At 42.2% G+C, this 19,097-nt stretch overlaps 1 protein-coding gene across 1 annotated transcript in view; it reads left to right on the top strand.

The window, feature by feature from the left end:
- Positions 1-19,097, top strand: part of snd1 (staphylococcal nuclease and tudor domain containing 1) — a 152,593-nt gene that overhangs the window by 22,068 nt on the left and 111,428 nt on the right. The window contains exons 11-15 of the mRNA XM_072377184.1: positions 4,588-4,689; positions 11,273-11,373; positions 12,759-12,869; positions 14,431-14,503; positions 18,364-18,505. Of these exons, the coding sequence (XP_072233285.1) occupies positions 4,588-4,689; positions 11,273-11,373; positions 12,759-12,869; positions 14,431-14,503; positions 18,364-18,505 (529 nt within the window). The remainder of the gene's footprint in view (positions 1-4,587; positions 4,690-11,272; positions 11,374-12,758; positions 12,870-14,430; positions 14,504-18,363; positions 18,506-19,097) is intronic.

Raw genomic sequence — 19,097 nt, 5'->3', positions numbered from 1 at the left:
AATTCCGGCTCACAAGTTTGCTTCGAGTCAGCTGACAAGCTGTGACAATAGCTGTAAAGCTAGCTAGTTTGTTCTAAGCTTGTTGTCACAGAGAAAGAAGATTAAGATATTGTTCCCTTGCTTTCCAGCATTGCGTCTCGCCACATAGGTCCTGTAACACCATAGTGTAAAGTCAACACCCTGTGGGCATAATTAAGCCTTGCACTGTTCTTTTTTTTCTTTTTCCTTTTGCTGTGTGGCAGAAAAATGTTCTTATCTTTTACTTGCACTGTGCTACGTTATTGACTATACCCACAAACTATAGCCGGTTGGCAACAGCAAACAGAAATGATGTACATGACTGACATGGTTATGGACTTATGTATATTTAAGTTTTCACAGTGGAGAATAAGAGGGGCCGAAGAGGCAGATTAATAAATGGGTCAGGCTTTAAATAGAATACAGTGCGACTGTTGTTTTTGTCGGATCTAGGTTGCGGTTCTGTTGAGCCCAAAGTACATACCTGAATTTACTGTGGAACAGGAGTTGTTTTGATTGATTTCATTCAGTAAGTTTAATATCCAGTCAAAGCACTTTTAATTTATTGATCTTCCGCTCTGTGTCAGTATTGGAGTAATGAAAGCATACAGCGCTGCAGCTTGAGTGAATGGCAGGAGTCTTTTTGAGGCAGTCAGTGGTGCCTGAGCTCACATTTGAACCCATTTCAGATGTGCACAGCTTTCCATTTATTTCGTGACACTTAGAAATGGCACGGGGCACCTCTGTATGAGCGCAGCGGTGCTTTTCCTTGATATTTAGCTAAAATGATCCGACGAGGCTGGAGCAGCTGACTTACCCCTATCACTCTGAAGACGGCACATGTGTGAACTGCAGCAGTCACAGTAAGGAACAGGCGCGCACGGCAGCGTGGGTTAATTTGACACAATCAGCTATTAAGAAGGATCCGAAATATTATGCCATTACATAAATAACCGCGCTGTCTGCTTTCATCCTCCATGCTTTTACTTAAGATAATTAGCTGAGGCGCAGTCTCTTTTTTTTTTTTTTTTTTTTTTCTTTTTTTCTCATCTTTGAATTTCAAAGGAAAAACCGACATTATGAGAAAACTCAAGCAGGACTTGCACAGCTGCATGGACAGTGGCGAGGTTTTCCCCAGGTGAAGTAAAACCTTGAGTTGATATCCATGCAGTGAGTTTAAATTCTCACAAATAAAGCACCAATCAATTTTTCTTTCTTGTTCTTGTTACATTTTTTTTCTATAAGACCTTCTGTTCAGCAACCTTAAACGTGCTGAGAAGCCGTTTTCAACTCCTTCCATCCACCGGCACTTAATTTCTCTTTTCTTTATCCAACCACTGCGTGCTGGGCACAGTAATATGAATTGCTATGGTGATACGGCATGCGAGGTGAAAAAGCTGAGACTCTGAGGACTTTCCTGTTATTATACCTCACTCGATGTACTGTTCGATCTCTGAACTTTTGCTGGCTTTTTCAAAGAATGACGTTTCAAAGGAACTTCGTGAGGAATGTGAATCGTTTTAATAGAGGAGACGTTAAGTTTTTCATTGAGAAGGGAAAAAAAAAAAGGGGCCTTTGTTTGACTTGATTATTGGCAGCATAGCTACAGCATTAGCTGCCACAAATACTCTGTCTGCTAATAGCTCAGTATGAATGGAGTAGCTGATTTTAAATTGCTGCAGGTAATTCAATTCCGAAATGAGTCGTTTTTTAAATCGGCTGTTTGCTAATGACCTCAGTTTACTTATTTTATTTTCTGCTTTCTGAAATCGAATTTATTTCGTATTGTAAGCTATAATCGGCATTTAATGCTCTTGCTTTAGGAAATGCATGTCCTCTTTCTTGTTCTTTCTCCCTTGTGCCGTCTCCTCTGCCCTAAACCTCCGAAGCTGTTTAATGCTTATGCATGCATGTTTGACTCATGTTGTTAGGCATATAATAGTAATTGTTGACGGCTTAAGGCTCCCAGTGCGCTGCTTTATCAAAAAATATTGTTCTTTGCCTGGGACACATGCACATACTCGACCATTTTTCCCAAAAGAAAGGTTATGAACAAAACAAAATGCTCCACGAGGATAAATGATGAAACTTAGACTGTACTGTACACTCCCCCAACACCACAGCCAAAGCTCAGAAAACATGACATGCTCCTGAGTCATGATTTCACTCTCCGTGTTCCAGAAGCTGAAAATGCTTCCAGCAGTAGCGTCCACACATTTGCAGGCCAGAGCCTGCAGCCCTGCGACACTGTACAATCCAGCATGCACCATGCCTCTGCAGTAGTCAAAGACGATTCCTGAGCTTTGGTGGGTAATATGGAATGAAGGGAATTCACCCCAAATAGAACAAAACTCCCCCTGAGGATAGTGAGTGCAAACTGTTGTTATTGGGTTACGGCTGAGACACAGCAGTGACTCGCTCCTCTATCTGTAACCATAATGCAGCTGCATAATAACAGTTTATGGATGATGTACACAGAGTTTGTCTGGTCTGAGTAATTTAATGATGTTGATGCTGTCAATTTATCTGGAGACTGAAGCTGAAATCAACTCTATAGTCAAATAATTAGACTCTTTTTTTTCACAAAGTCATCAGTGTGGAACAGCCTTGGCAGGGAGGCGGGCCTATTTTCAGATTGTTCGTATCTGGGAATGTAAAACGTCTCATTGGGCAGCGCAGCAGCTGATCCCATCCAGGTCCACTTCGAATAAAAGGCTGATTTCTTGTGGTGCTAAAGCTAAGGGGCAGCCCTTTTCTGCCTCTGTCACTTTCTGCTTGTCCACATCATAAAGGCGAGATCTCTGAAAGATGCACCAGTACTACCTTTGTCTACTTCTCTGCTCCTCGTGTCTAATTGGCATAGAGACCTGACATTTACACTCGTTTCCCTCGGTGACATGACCACTTTTCCACCGTGAAATAGCTTATTAGTTAGACGTTTTAATTTTTTTTCTCACCCACTCTTCTGTGGTTTATTCTTTACTTTCTTCAAATTCTATTCTCCTGTTCTTTCCCAGTCAAAATACTGATGGGATGTTCGCATAGATAGGCTTTAGATAAAGAATGCACATCCACAAATATTCAGTATCCGGAAGTTGTAAATATATACTTGTACGTATATATATATCTATGCAAAGAGACGGTAGACGGTAAAGTTCAAAGCTCCGGCACAAAATGGAGGAGCCCTGGCTGGCAGTGCTGGTAAAAGGCTCCCACATTCCACCACATCTGTCTTTGTAAAGTTAAAATACCCTGACAGCCCCAACTGTCGGAAACTGCTCTTAGCCGAGCGTTGAGGGATTTCCACTGAGCATTTCATTTGTATGATTAACTCCGGGGGTTTAACACTTTGCTGACTCTGTTTGTGAAAGTTGAAAAGAAGGAAGTGATGCAATTGGAAGAGAAAGATAACTTCTTCATCTCGGAAATTAATTAGAATCCTTACACGGTGAAATAAATTCTGATATTTTGAGTAAATCTTGACACGATTCCCCCTATTGAAAGTTTGTCTCGTGGGTTAAATTAATCTAGAGGATCTTAATTGAGCCATAAATTCACACGCATCTTGACACATCCTTTTCTCCCCCATGTGTCTCCTCTCCACATCCATCTGCCCAGCTGTGCGTCACACCTGGCATCTCGGAACAACTGTGGAGCCATTAACAATGAATGAAAGCCGTTGAAGGAAGCTGGAAATGAGGAATTAATCCAAACCTTTGTGTTCATTTTAAAGAAGAAACTTCTGTTTGTATGACGGATAATGATTGCGTTCATAAAAGAGTGGAGGAGGGGCAGGGATGGAGAGCACACTGGTATCGTCATTAATGGCCTTTTTCCTCTTGTTTGAGCCTGTTCGAGTTTATTTTCCTGATGCATCATTGTGATTCGGTGCATTTCTTTTTATCCTGGCCCTGCAAAAAGACCCCCTTTCACTCTGTGTATTTGTGTCCCTTTGTCTATGCACTGTGGGAGCAACACCTCGGTCTCCTTTTGGAAATGCAAATGGTTTCTATTTGTGGTGATCTCCTGTCAGAAAGTGTGTGGGGGGGGGAGCTATCGTATTGAGGGAAGTTTTTGAGCAATTTTCATGTGTGGCTACATCAGCTTATGCACTGTGTGTCTGAATGGAATGCGAGCTTCCTTTTGTGCTTCCTGAAAAGGGTTTTTGCCTCGACTGTTTGCTTCTGTGTGTCCTTGATAACTGTGTATTATAAATTTATTGTGTAGTGTGTCGGTATCAATAGAAAGCGGCTCCCCTTCATTTGAGAAAGTGTGCATGTGCACAACACTGCCATTCAGACTGAAATGCATTTCAGTGTCCAGTCCCTGTTACCGGCCTGAAATTGTAGGCGCAAACAAACCACATGTCAGAATGTGTGTGTGTGTGTGTTGGCATTTTTCAGATATTTCCATCTGCAGCAAATATGTTTAGCCACATAACTTTGAAAGTGCAATGTTAATAACTTTTTCCCCATTTCTTTTTCCATTTCCCCTTTTCTCTCCCCACATCCCTCTCCGCTTGGCCCATCTCCCCATTATCTCCTCCATCATACCTCCGTCGGTGTTCAGGAGAAGAACAAGGACAAAGACAAACGATTCCGTCCTCTCTATGACATCCCCTACATGTTTGAGGCCCGTGAGTTCCTGAGGAAGAAGCTCATCGGTAAAAAGGTAAGAATCAAGGACAAGGCTGCAGCTCCCAGTCTTTCTTTCTTTCTTTCTTTCTCTCTGTGTGCGACACAGTCTCTGAGTCAACATCATTTCCTCTAATCAACTTCCTTGAATTTGGTAAAAATTTGAGATTGAAATTGCTCCCCGTAGCATTTCTGTCTTTGTAAATAGCCAAATGCATTTCTTAGCTGGGTATCCGTTTCCCTGTGTCTCTGCGTGAATACCAAGCACTCTGGGTAGATGCCCTGGGGCTCGGTTTTGGCCCGGACGCACCCCTTTAAACAAGCAGTGTTGATTTCCCCCTCTTGTGTCTATTGATCTATTAGATCTGTACACCTGGGGGGGCTGCTCTGATTTACTCGCATCTGACCCAGCAGAGCCCAACATTGAGCTGAACAGCTATCCTGGTGTACACTCGGGCTTCATCATTTCATTTTTTTTGTGCATCGAATTTAAACACATTAAGAAATGAATGGAAGTCTATTGTGAGGGGACTTGGTTATGTGAAGATTTAAAAGAAAACACTTTTAAACTATTAAAAGTGATAATTAGTTGCTCCTTATTTTAAGCTCACTAAACATTGCCACATATGAAAAAACTTTTTCAGCACACAGTGTCTTTAGCCCTTCATTACATATGTAAAATGATGCTGTAATAGCTTGTACTCCAGCTAAATGATGGTTTGTTTGCTCCCAAAAGCTAAAATCTGCCGAGGGATGCAGAGGGGGTCATGGTATAATGAGACCACGATGGAATAGGTTGTAAGTTTCAAGCACAGGTTGATGGAAGACCAAACAAACTTTGTGAAGTTGGTTCTTTTTGCAGTGGACTCCCACAAACGTCTTTAAACGAACAAAGCATTTTCCGCGCATTTTGTACGGCCTTAGCTTGAACTTCTGTTGGGCTTAGATTGCTCCAAAGCAATGTTACAGATTTTTTAGACTTCACAAACTGGGTTACAGAAGAACCCCTCGCACACTTGCAGAGCTGTACAACTGAGTGGAACAAATAGATTGAACAGCAGCCTGTTAAACACAAAAACATGCACCCACTCAAAGCCAAATCGGAGCATTCCTTCTGGCCTCTGTTTGGGAGTGAGATTCATATCCCTGTCTCGGTTTCTCATCAGAGTAATTTTATTCATCCTCATTAATGTTTTTTTAATGACGGGAAATTCAGCCTTTAGCTGGCTTTTGACAAGTGAAGCGGGCCTAATGATTCCGCTGTATATGCGGGGTGTTTGGAAATGAGTTCATGCGTAACGGGAATACAAAAGCTTGGCCTTGTTTAGGTGTGAAAAGATGCGCCAACAGCTTGATAACGTGTGTGTAAACCATGGGAATGTAAAGACTTATTAGTAGCATCGTCTGCCCATATTAAAACATAATAGCTTTTGTTTGCGGTGTGTTGACATGCATCTAGATAAAGTCTCAACAAACTCTCATCCTACACTTTGAATTGCTGTCCGAGGGAACTGAACCGCCACCCTTCCGATGTACATACACTCACTGATACTTCTTTTAGACCTCGTTTGATGTCTCAATACTTTTTGCTTCGACTCGAGGGTGTTTCAAAAGTAAACTCGGCCAAAGTGTTCCTGTGCTGTAGCAAAGCCTCGGGCTAATTGTTGTTTGCCGTGTTTATCTGTGAGGATAATATTCGTGTCTGTGTATACATCAACTGAGTTGGTTTCTTCGGTGTCATGACTTTGCATGTTTTACCGCAATGAGTCAATGGGTCTGTTTGCGTTGCGTTAGAATGCACGATGGACGATCCGCTCACATTCGGACAGTTCGAAATGAAGATGAAAGCACAGCTTATGACACAGTCGGATGTGAATAACTCGAGCCACAGTTGGAGGGGGGTGGTCATCGAGGTCAGTTTGCCTTCATGCACAGAAGTATCAATGCAAAAGCTACTTTAACCACTTCATTATCGTTTTAATTGCGTGAACAACACCTAAAACGATCTCCACACCCGAGGCAAATTATCTAATTTCTCATGCTTTATTGTTATCCCTTTCTATCTAAAAGTTCAACTTGTAACCCAGAACATTTTCCAAGCACTGAAACTCAAGTGACAATGGTTTAGAAAGACTGTCGTCAATAACAACCACCTTCATTATGCACGAAAAAAAGACCTCACTAATGAAATCCCTTCTGTGGATTTAGATGGTCTCAAATTTCAGAAAATGACAGAAATGGAAGCAGCTGAGACTGTTGTGGAATACAGCGAACGTTGTTTAAACGAAAGGGATCATGGGTAAAATATTGATCTATTAGATTTATCTTTTTTTTTTTTTTTTTTTTTTCTTTTTAAAGTTTTCTTTTAAAAGTTTAAAAAGGTGTTGCTATGCAATACCGCCAGCAAAGAAAACAAAAGAAATGTTGTAAATGCCTCTGAAAGGCACTCCTGCCACTTGTGGAAAAGGTTAGTCTGGGGCCTTGTGAGCAGTTCTTTTTCTTTTCTTTTTTTTTTTTTTTAATCGAACAAAGGTCTTTGTCTCACTTTTGTTTGATCCTCTGAAACACTCTGCAGTATGATGGCGTTTCTTTGTCATAGTCTCTCCATCTTAAGTGCCTAAAATCTTTGCCCAGACCTGTATATACACTATATTCTGGTATATTACCTCACATATGATTAATATTGATGCTCCATCTCCCAAGTGTGTGCTCATAGGCTCTTTGAAGTGAGTTAGGTGGAAGTGGAGAACTCGCCCTTTTTCCAGCAGCACAGCTTCCCTCCCTCCTCACACCGTATAATCAATAACGGAAAAGCTCTAGAATGTGATTTCACTCCCGTTTCTCTATTGTTGCCAAGAAACAAGGCGAAAGCTCTGAGTTGAGCCTTCTGTCACCATGTTTCATTTTTGAAAATAATTACAGAAGCTTAAAAAAGCTGCAGGTTTTAGCTGCCTTGGCAACAAGAAAGATTTAGTTTGGATAAAATGATAACAGGCTCCCTATGGGCGAATGTGTGTGTGTGCGCGAGTTCAATGCCTAACCCAAAAGGATTTCATGATGATTTATACTACCTTGGCCTCGTTGTGTTGTCAGGTTGGATGCATGTACTGTATATGCTCCAGCATACAGATGCATGTTGCACTTAGACAAGGAAAGAAGTTCAATCGACCCACTTACTGCGCTGCTCTACGGAGACAGATTTGGAGCAGTAAGCCCTCGCAAAACCACTGTTTTTCCTCAGTATCTGCTTGAGAGAGAGCCCCTCTTGTCTTCTGCCTTTTATGTCCTCCAAGACAAAAGCCTAAAAGATTTTACCTCAACAGTTGGGGCACTGTAACTTGACCTTGTGGATTTAAGAATTGGCATCTGGTATTGGCTTTAGACGTAGAGGACTGAAGTCGGTTAGGTCATAAAAGGTGTGCTTTTGCATCATCAAGCTCAAACTGAACTTGAGCTAAGCTAATCATCCTGTACAGTCACAAAGTTGTCCTGCAGGTATTCCCCTTGAAGCTGTTCTCTCTCTCAAGCCTCAGTAACTGCTTAAGAGTGCAATACATTGCATGAATTGGGGAACAAGCAGATTTTTCCCTGACTACACCTTCGAGGACATGACATGGCATTAACTACTAGCCTCAGCGTGCTAAAGCTCAAAGCCACTGCTCTGGTTTAAGAGAATAAATCTATTTCAAATACTTTTTTTCTATGAAGCCCCCTATTTCTTATCTCTATAAAAAGAGCACGGTGCCTTTGATCTTTTATAAAGAATGTCTGATATCCATATTTAAAGGACTGACTTTTTTCACCCCCCCTTTTCTGGCAAGTGGAGTCTGTCTTTGATAAGCAGACGGGAATTGGTGCTATACCTGGTCTGATCTTTGAAAGGGGGCCTTCACAGCAACTCCACTATTGGTGTATCTTTGATCAGTTTCATGTTGACTGAATTATTGAATTTTTTCATTTTCATTTTCATTATTAGGGACACAAATATAACCATTTTTGGCCATTAAAATTATTGCTGGGGTATGGTTTTATCCATTCAGGATTCAGTTAGATGTCGCTGTTTTTTTAAAAAAAAACCTCATTCTACCTCATATTTAGAAACCACTTCTGAGTTATCCCTTTACACAAAGAAAAGCTAAAAATGCACTGAAGCGTTTCCCTTCCCTTCTTCCTTTCTCGCTGTCACTCTCCGTCCGTCTCCCGGTCTTTCTCGTATACATGCCCACCTCGACTGAAATGGCAGAGCTTGCATGGTGACATAATCCCAAAAAGCTTGATTTGGCTAACTTTATAAGTAGTGCTTCTTGTGCGCCTGGGTCTCAGCCTCAGCAGTAAAAAAAAAGAAAAAAAGGCGAATGGAAATGTTGCATTAAGCCACTTATCAGGGTTGAGCACATTCGGATAATCCTGCATGCTCAAAGTGGCTCCTGTTATGCCACCGCTCGTGTAGCACTGTTAGCAACAGAGTTTTCCCTTTCTAATGGCATGCGTGTGCACGAGTGAATGTCTTGTGCACAGTTAAATGTGTGTTTTGAAGCTTGAGCGGTGTGTTCAAGCAGGTGGCGCTAACCGTCATCAGGTCCAGAGGTTCAAATTCATCTTTCATCCTCCTTTACTTCCCTCTTGTGTTCACTACATTTTTCTATCCTGGCACAGTTTTTTTTAAACCTCCGGCACAGCTCATGTCCTTAAATGATAGAAGGCTAAAATTGCAGCTGGCTAAAACACAGCAGGGGCTGTATTTAGAAGGCCTGCATGGGCTTGCATTGTTCCTCTCAACCAGCTGAGCTGTTACCATATAATTTCCACCAGCAGCCCTAAAAATGATAAATGTGGCCTGTCATTACAAATTGGTCTGTGAACATTTTATTTTTTATGTATTTGTTGCCAGATTAGGTTGAAATATTGCTAAAATCAAGCCAACTGTGGAAGCTTGTGTTGTCGGAGGGGGCAGTTTCTTATTTTTGTTACAGATAACCTCAACCTGCCATACTTGGTAAGCCTCGGCCGGGCTGTGATTACAGCAACTCACGGGGGGTGTTATTTTAAAAATCAGTCCATCCTCACTTCTTCTAGCGTAGTGCAAAACAAAAACTTTGTTATTGCAAAACATCGAATAATAGAATGCACATCTGAGAATGATCTTTAGCACACGTGCAGTCATGATTCCTTTGGCAGAGGGCACCAAATATTCCCATGCTGCTTGTCGCTTAAACAGAGCAAACACATTTAGTCTCACCCTCCTCTTGCTGTTCTTATCACTCCCCCCACTTTCTGAGCCATCCACTGCCTCTCTGTTTCACTCTCCTCTGGGGGGGGTTCTTATAGATGGATTTGTCTTATCTGGAGATCTGTCAGATGGCCTCTGGAAAATAGGTCTGGAACTCCTTTAATCTACAACTGCTGGTCAAAGTTTAATCTATCATCACCTCACCTAATGGAGTTTCAATCGTTTCTTCAGATCGCATGTTTTTGTGTTGGCTTTTTCATTTTCCCGTGTCCTCTCATCTCATTTCGGTCTCGCCATCTTGCCTGAAGTCTTCCTGTCTTACATTGCTTTGTCTCATTCTTCACATCAGCCTTCAGCCTGTCATGCCTGACCATGTTGTTTTAAGTTTATACAGAAGAAGAAGCGGTTCAAAGTAACGGTTTTCTTTTCCCCATTTAACTGACCTTACATTTACATCAGTCATGTTAAAACTACAAGGACTCTGGGACCACGGGTGAGTCATGAAGTCAACAGTAACATCTCGTACCCTCCTTGTCTTTCACATCTTTGCTGAGATGAGCGAAGATGCTAAGAAGGAACGTAAGTGAGTGAACTGCAGAGGCGTGTTGGCATAATAAGAAGCACCCCTGGTGTCCTTTTTTTATTTCCCCCCTCCTCTGAAACTGCAGATGGTGCTCAGTGCTGAACAACACTACAGCAGTCTGCTTTGACAGAGGCTCCCCTCTTCCTTGTATCACTACGTCCTCTTCCTGTCCACTAATGATAGACCACCGTTGTCCTTTCACGTGCCTGTAATAAGCCCATGTGCCTGCGCTATGATGCTGTGATGCACAGCCAGATTCCTGCACACTTAATTATTATTTTTCTTTCTCCCTGCCTGTCACACTTGTCTGAGAGGGTCGACATGCAGCTCTTAAAGAGTCGATTTTGTGCACCAGTTTGGCTGCAGCCCTGCTGTTAGTGCGGTCTGCCTGTGTCTGGCCCACAAAGCAGGCTTTCCCTGTCACATGCCTCTGGATATGTGCACACGCGCACAGCTGAGTGACAAAATTGTATCTTCGGGGTGGATGGATTGGAGTCTACCCACAGGGAACTGTGTTGAGAACATACTGTGTAGGGTCATTTGGGTTCTGTCACTGCTCTGTGTGTGTGTCGTCCCGAACACCCACTGTGTGTTAATACTGCTCCTCTAGGGAGCTCCACACTGCCGCCTGATGTGATTCGCACTGACTGGGGGTGACCTTGAGAAGTGGGACAAACAAAGGGACCCACACACACACACACACACGGAACATCCCTCACACTAATTATTACTCTAACCGGTGCTGCCTTTACTCTCTGTCACGGCTCTTGGTTTATTTTTTGACCCCTGGCTTATGTTTCCCCTCAGGTCAATGTGACAGTGGACTACATCAGAGCAGCTACTGGTCCAGGAGAAGGTACGCCTGCCTTCGCAGAGCGCACCTGCGCCACAGTCACAATTGGTGGAATGTAAGTAATAGCCTGCAGGTTGCCACGCTTAATGATCTACTTTATTTTTCATCTGTTTTCCAGTTTAATCTCTTATTGTAAGCTAAGATTAGTGGTATCATCCATCTCCTACCTTTCTGTGGGAGTTTGTTACAAATAGGCAGTGCTTACTGACAGATAATACCGCATAAAAGGCTTCATTAAAACATTTAATTTGACTACTCTGATTTAATTTCATTCGATCCAAGACAACACAATCATTCCTTACTGCTTTGTAATTTGTAGTCTCATAAATCAGAGTTACCTGAAAGTGCTTCTTTGATTTGAAAAGGGTCACCTCAGTGCATGCAATTATTTTCTATCTGCAAACACTGCTTTGAAGGAATCCGGATTTATCAGTTTGAGACATTTTTACACCGTATCACAGATGCGAGCGCTATTCAGACGTTCAAATTCAATCTAAACCAGAAAAGAGAAGACGAGAAGACTTTAGAAGTCTGTTTTCAGTTGAAAGCGACACTTATCTTCAATTTTTCTTTTTCTTTTCTTTGTCCTTTGCCATTCGAGTCACAATGCGGCCTTACATGTGCACATGGAGAGATGGATCTCTTTTTATCATCGAACCAGCTGTCTCACATGTGGTAGTACTTGCCTGCACACAGGTCAAGATCTGGCCTTGAAAACACCCAATTCCACCCGTGCTTTAGCTGAGCACACCAGTCACTCTGTTTCACAGATAACAGTTGGCGTAGCCCCCATGCGTGCTAAAGTCAGGGGCCGAGGCAGTCAGCGGGATGGAGGCTTTCGACCCGGTATGACTTTGCCTTATGGTGTGATATCAGTCATAATTTCCCTCCTTGTGGTTGGAGACTTGACATGCAGTGGCCTGTTTTTGAAGAAATTGGCTGTTGAGATCTTGTGGGTTTCCAGTGAGGCGTTACATGTATCTCGGAGAACTTGCTGCGGTTCCTCTGCTGACCCAAGGTCACTCGGCAACTTTGAAATCCCAGATTGAGGAGAAGATGATGATCAGATCTGTGTGGTGCCATTAAAATTTTTTCTTTATGCTCTGAATATGTAATAAAATATTAGATAAAATCATTTGAGGACCTCGATCTTTGTGTTTTGTTAACCTTTTATTTTTGTCAATATTCCAATACAAAAACAATTGTTCACACGAGTGAAAAGTGAACTTTCAAAGCTCACGTCACACCGGGCTGGGAAAGGAGACTCGCCCATGTTGCATCAGGTCTGAAGGGGTTAATCAAATGTACAATGTCAACATGTTATGAAACCCTCAGCAAAGTGCTTTCTTTGACTTGTCTTCGTCATATGTAGTATTCCCTAAAGGATGAGTAAAATAACCTTTCACTGCCCCCCCCCCCCCCCCCCCTTCATTTTGACAGTAACATCGCCGAAGCTCTCGTCAGTAAAGGCCTGGCTACAGTCATCAGATACAGACAGGATGATGACCAGCGCTCCTCCCACTATGATGAGCTGCTTGCCGCAGAGGCACGGTGAGGAGCACACAGAGCACTTCCACACTCCTCTCCCTTTTCCATGAACCTGCACCGTTGACACACAAGTCTCTTAATCGCCTTTTTATTCTCATCGATGCGTCTTTTTACATTTTTTTTTTTTTTATTAAATTCAGATTAACACAATGCGTACGACCCATGCATATTCACACACATTGGTCCTTTTAATAAAGCTGACAGTTTTATTACTTAAAAATGGAAGAGAATCAAATGACCTTGAGGCATTTTTCCTGCACACAGGTGAAGTTGTTGTTTTTCAGAACTTGCTTTAGTCACTCCGCCCTCATTAGTCGCAGCCTATCACAGCCGCCGCTTAATTTCCTGAGGAAACGTGTCCTTAGTTTAAAATATTTGCTCATGCATGTATTGTTGCCCCCCCATCTTTTTTCTTCTTCTTTTTTTGTATGCATGGGCACACGTGCACATTCCCAGGCACAAGACGCTAAATCAGTGGCTCTCTTTACACCGGCCCTATGAATATAATTATATTGAGGTGCAGTGGAGAGATTTAGTACAAGCTTTATTACTCTGCCATAGATTAAGATCTGCTTGCTGTAGGTAGAGCAGATGCAGCCACAGCCTCTTTTTATAGGATTAACTCTTTCTCTCCCCTTTTTTTTCACACCGTGTCACTGGCCATCTGCCCCCTTTTCTCCTCTTTCCACTCTTCCCTTCCATCCTTCCCGCTTTGCTCATTTTGTCCTTGTTTCTGCACCTTAGCTGTTTTTTTTCCAGTTTTGTCCTTCTTTGGCCTTGCTCTTCTGTGTCTTCTTTTCCCATTTATTTTTCTCTTTTCCCCTTCTCTTTTCACTGTTCTCTTTCTTTTCGTCCCTGGTGGGGTCCTATTAGAGTTGATGAGAGGTTTCTGTCTAGAGCCTTGGTTATATTTTTAGTTCCCATCATACAAAGCTAGTGGCCCACGGCCTGCAAGGACCCTCTTCTAGGCTATTAAATACACATTTATACAGTACACGGCTACATAAATGTTCATGCTTTATTCTAGAGGCACTGGTTTCCATCCCAGTGATCCAGTAGTGGGATGATCGTTCTCCACAACAGCAACAACAAGTCATCTTCATCTCTCTTGGCCCATGAGGCTTTTTAAAGCAGATCTCGCTAACAGCAGTCATCATCACTGAATCTTCCTCTGAAGAAAGATCTTATGTCTCTCCATTTCTCATTTCATATTTACACCCAGCAGTTCTTTTCCATTATGATTCCTCGACCACCATGGTCCATTTTACAGCTTGAACGAATGGTTTCTCTGAATAGAGGGGGAAAAAAATCCTAATGTTTCCACTTGAGCTGGGGGAAAGACATCTGAATTCTACTTCCAGATCCACAGTGGCTCCCTCTGTAATGATGAAAAGGGCTCCCCTTTTTATGGTCTAATAGACCTTTAAAAATACATGAAAAAGCATAAGGCTGGAGTTTTTTTTTTTTTATCTTTTAAACCTCCAGCCTTATGCTTTTTCATGTACTGCGATGACACTTGGGTTATGTGTGAGATGCATGTGTTTTATGGTTTCTTTGACTGTAGGGCCATAAAGAATGGAAAAGGACTGCACAGCAAGAAGGAGGTTCCCATCCACAGAGTGGCTGATATTTCTGGGGTATGTATTGTAGAAAAATATAGATTTTATTAAATGTATGTGTGCATGTTATCCTACGCTAGGGAATTGAAAGTTTTACATGGTGTGGATAATAGGATAAACATCTTTTTGCACTTCCTCTAATGTGCAGCGAGTATAATTAGAATGAAAACGCTTTAAACGTGTACTCATTTCCATATAGCCATCATGACTCTTAAAGATACGTTAGGCCAGTAATTCTCTGAAGACGATCTATAATCGTCGACTCATCCTTATAAGTGGCTTCTAAAAATAAACGGCATTAATAAAAACATCAGCGGTGCTTGGTCCTAGCTTGTTTACGCGTGCCCAGGGGCTTGATTGAAGCATCATTTGGCTAATGAAGCCTGATTGGGAGGCCTCATCACATGAACATTACTGTGGGAAAACCATAAAATCTCACAGTAATGGCTGATTGGAACACATTCTTTTAAGCACGCCTTTTCGTTTGCACAATTTAGGAGGCAGTTTTATTATTTTTTCCTTAAATTATTTTATTTTTAGATTATTATTATTTAAATGATTTGTTTTCTTGTCCTCTGTACACCATCTGTTCTCACACTTTGAACATGTCTGAAGGAACTTTATCTTTTACCTGCATGTTATATAGAGATCATGGCAACTTTACATAGTTAGTATTAATCCTTGCTGTTGAGTGACTGCAGTTGATCATAATCCATTCTTTTTACTAAAATAATCTGTGCCTTTGTGTGCCTGAAGGCTATCCATCTCTTATTCATTCTGAAAGCCACTGGATGATCTGCTGTGAAAAGCACAAAATGGAATTTCAGAAACATTAGCACCTCATTGTCTCCCTCACTTGAACCCTCTTGTTGTACTTGTAGGCTCCTGATGATGCAGGGCTACATTAAATAGATTCTCCGTCTGTGTGACTTTTTCTTTTTAATTTTCCTTTGAAGCTCGGAGCACTTTCATCAGATTTAGTGGTCCTCGGTTAGCTTGGTAAATTACTGTTTAAAAGTGCGAATAGATTCTTTCTCCCCAAGTCCGTAATGCTTTTAGGGTTCATGTCAACATATTGTTTTTGTCTGAGCGCCAGTGCCTTTTTTAAATGGTTCCTAATGAGTACAGAGTGTCTACGGCCAGATGCAGCCGCCTTGAGAAACCATAGAGGGTTCTGATGCTCCAAGTTACAGTTAAAAATCTCCCAACTTTTCAGAAAGGCGCTGGTATCATCACAGGCACTTTTTTTTTTTTTTTTTTTTTTTTTTTTTTCAGTCAACCAATCACATGGGCTGAAACGGTCACCCTGGTAACTAGGAAAATAATGGAAGATGAACTTGTTGCTATGTTGTCTATTCTGAGCTGGAGGCTATGACATGTCAGACAGAAGTATCCAAACAAAGAAAAGCCCATTTGTGATAGCAGATCAGTAAGAATAGCCTCTTGATAACATGATGATGACTAATCCCAATCATTCTTTTCAAATGAAAATGACCTGCTGCTTGTTTAGCAGGTTAAGCTGATTTGTCCCTGAAAGTTGTGCTCATGCCATGTGATTAAGAGTCCCGCTGAAAAGCGCCCCTTACTAAACCTAAAATAAGCACAGAATCGGACTCCCTCTCATAGTAGCTCTTACACAAGACTGATTTTCATGGTACTGATGCGGCCGACAGATTGTCACACACCGACCTCTTCCTGCACCACGGCTGTCAGACTGAGTTGAGACGATCTCATTCAGTTGTCAGTGTGAGGGCAAGTGTCCTCCGTTTGCCTCTTATGGTGGAATTAACAATGTTTAACAAAACGGGGCAAAGAGGCTTAGAAACACTCTAAAAGTTTAGGCTGATGCTGCAGCGACTGACGTGAAGATGCGTTGCCATGATACTGTTTTCAGAGAAAGCCTTAAACGGTTAAAAACCTCTTAAACACAAAGAGTACTTTAACGTCTAAGTTCAACATCGGTCTGCATAAAAGCTCTCAGATGTTTTCTTTCATTTTGTCATCACCATAACCTCACTGTCTTATTGTGTCAGCGGCGCACATAAATGATTAAACCCTGTAAATATAATTATGACGGGGAACTGTTGTGCTGATGGGGCAGCTCTGATATTTCATTAGGGGTTTTAGTGCGTTTCATACTTGTAAACTTCCACCCAACTTAATGACCTAAACTGACCATATTCAGTGTGCAGAGGGCATTTGGGAGTGGTTATGAAGGTGTGGTGGTGGTGCACTCGGTAAGTAATGAGCTTTAATAAGGGCGAGGGGGGGATATGCTGCATTTTACCTTAAAATCTGTACATCTCACTTGTTAAAAACCCTTCCTTTTATGCTGCGTCATTTGTTTTTGCAACATGCCCGGCGGCACTATGGAGCCCCTAAATAGTTGTACTTATTAGTAGCACCACACTGTCGGTGGGCTCAGGTCAGTGCCATTATGCAGCTGCAGCAACCCTGGCTTCTCTTTGCATTTCTGTCAGGCTCCAACACGACATGCATGATTTGCTGCACCGTCTAGGATTGTTGCCAGCGATCGCCAGTAGGCGTGTGTGAGCACACAAATGCACCAGTTGTTTGGCAAGGCTAATGTAATGAACATTCTAATTAAAGGACCAAGATAGCAACGTTGCACATCAACCCCTAAATACCCCCCCCACCCCCTTTCTCTCCTCTTTATTTTTTTTTCCCTTCCCCTCCACTGTTACACACCCACACACAACTGTGTATGGCACACCCCTCCCATCATGGAAATACACACTCCGAGACGTCAGCATCCTTTGGTGGTAAAGGTTCGTTGAAAGGGATTATGCACATTGAGTGGGATGCAGCCCCAAATAGAGCAAAGATAGGTTTCTAAACGTATAGTGTAGGAGATGCACAGGGGTGGTGGGTGGAGAGTAGATAAAGCACTTGACTCACCTCATGCCTCTAAAGGTTGCATAATGATGTCCTCTTATTTCTCATGTCTGTTCCCTTCTCCAGAACCAAGTTAGACAGCACTGCCCACACACACTGCAGGTGCTATAGTTGTGTTTGTGTGAACACGAGTGTCATCTCCCACTCAAGGGGTTATTTTGGATTCCAGTGGGTGCAGTTCAGGTGGTGCATCTTATGGCTAAAGCACATAGCCTTTACTCATAATCTCATGCGTTTGAGCCCCACTGATGACACACGCTGCCTGTCGTTTCGCATTGGTCACTAATAAATAAATAAGAGAAGGAGGAAAACCTTGATATTTTTGTGTTTGAGCCTCTTTGAACTCCCATATAAATTGACAGTAGCAAGTGGAGAACTCGTGTGTTTGCTCTTGCTTGCCTTGTCTGAGCTTTTGTGCCTACTCCTGCTCACACAAACACAATTCTGGCCCGTGACTCACTGGTCTGTTGTGCCTACATGCTCATGCCTGGAGAAGGCACATATTAAATTTTTCTTTTATTCATTTCTTTCTTTTCTTTTCTTTTTTTAAATCTCTTATAAATCTTCCCTTGCCACCGCAGCACTAGCTGCATGATTTAGCTCTGCTGGTAATTTTGGCCTGAGTACACCAATAAGCTAGTGACTCACATTTCAGACAGAGATGGAAGCAGGAAGGGAGAGAATTAGTTTTGATTGCATAAGGTCCCAGACATGTCCCTAAGAAGTGAGGCAGACTTCATTAGGCCACACTGAGATGTAAAGATGTCTGGAAAAGGCACCCATTCTGTTTTGTCACGTTTCAGCACAAATTTGGACTTTGGAAAACATAACATATACAGGATGATAGCAGCATCTTTGCTTTACAAATGTCAAAAATGATTGTTTTTGCTTTTGTTGTAAGAAAACCTAATGAAAATGGTTATTTAATGTCATCTATTGGTCTTTCTTTCTGAATCCTTCAGGAGACACAAAAAGCCAAGCAGTTCCTGCCCTTCCTGCAGAGGGCCGGCCGGTCGGAAGCTGTGGTAGAACACGTCTTCAGCGGCTCACGCCTCAAGTTGTACATGCCCAAAGAAACCTGCCTCATCACATTCCTCCTAGCTGGTGGGTATCCTTCCAGATGTGAAGGTCATTTAATTTTGTGCCATCTAATTGGCTTATTTCTGGGTCTGGTCACTCATTGGTTTCTGCCATGGTAAAGTTAATTGAAAGTATCCGTTTCCTGTAGGAAGCACACGCACTTTGACATGACTTTCAAAAGCAGCTACTGCATCATGATAGTATGCATCATGTTGGGAATCGGTGTTGGAGCTGAAACGCCCCTCTAAAAGGGGGAGGGGAAAGCTTGGCATATGTGCCAACCGCAGCCCACCCTGTTTCAGAGCACCTGTGTTGGCAGGAAGCATGTATCCCCTTTAACCTCACCTTCCCACCCTCTGGCTTCCAGCCAGATGTGAAATAGACTCGTATTCTGTCATTAGAACCAGGTCCACCTTGTTAAGTTAAAGAGCGGTAACTCCTGTGAGTCTGCAAGAACATGGTCATTTTATTCAAGCTCAAGTGAAAATAGTCCCCCCCTCCTCCTCCTTACCTCTGAGAAGGTCATGTTGTGAGAACTTGTTATGTTCTGAGAATATCAAATTGTACCTGTTGGCATTCAACAACAGTCAGTTTATTAGTTTTACCACAGTTTGTT

This window comes from Leuresthes tenuis, unplaced genomic scaffold, assembly GCF_036924035.1.
Source record: "Leuresthes tenuis unplaced genomic scaffold, fLeuTen1.0.hap1 SCAF_23, whole genome shotgun sequence".
NCBI classification, from domain to species: domain Eukaryota; kingdom Metazoa; phylum Chordata; class Actinopteri; order Atheriniformes; family Atherinopsidae; genus Leuresthes; species Leuresthes tenuis.
This window is presented reverse-complemented; position numbering and strand designations above follow the sequence as displayed.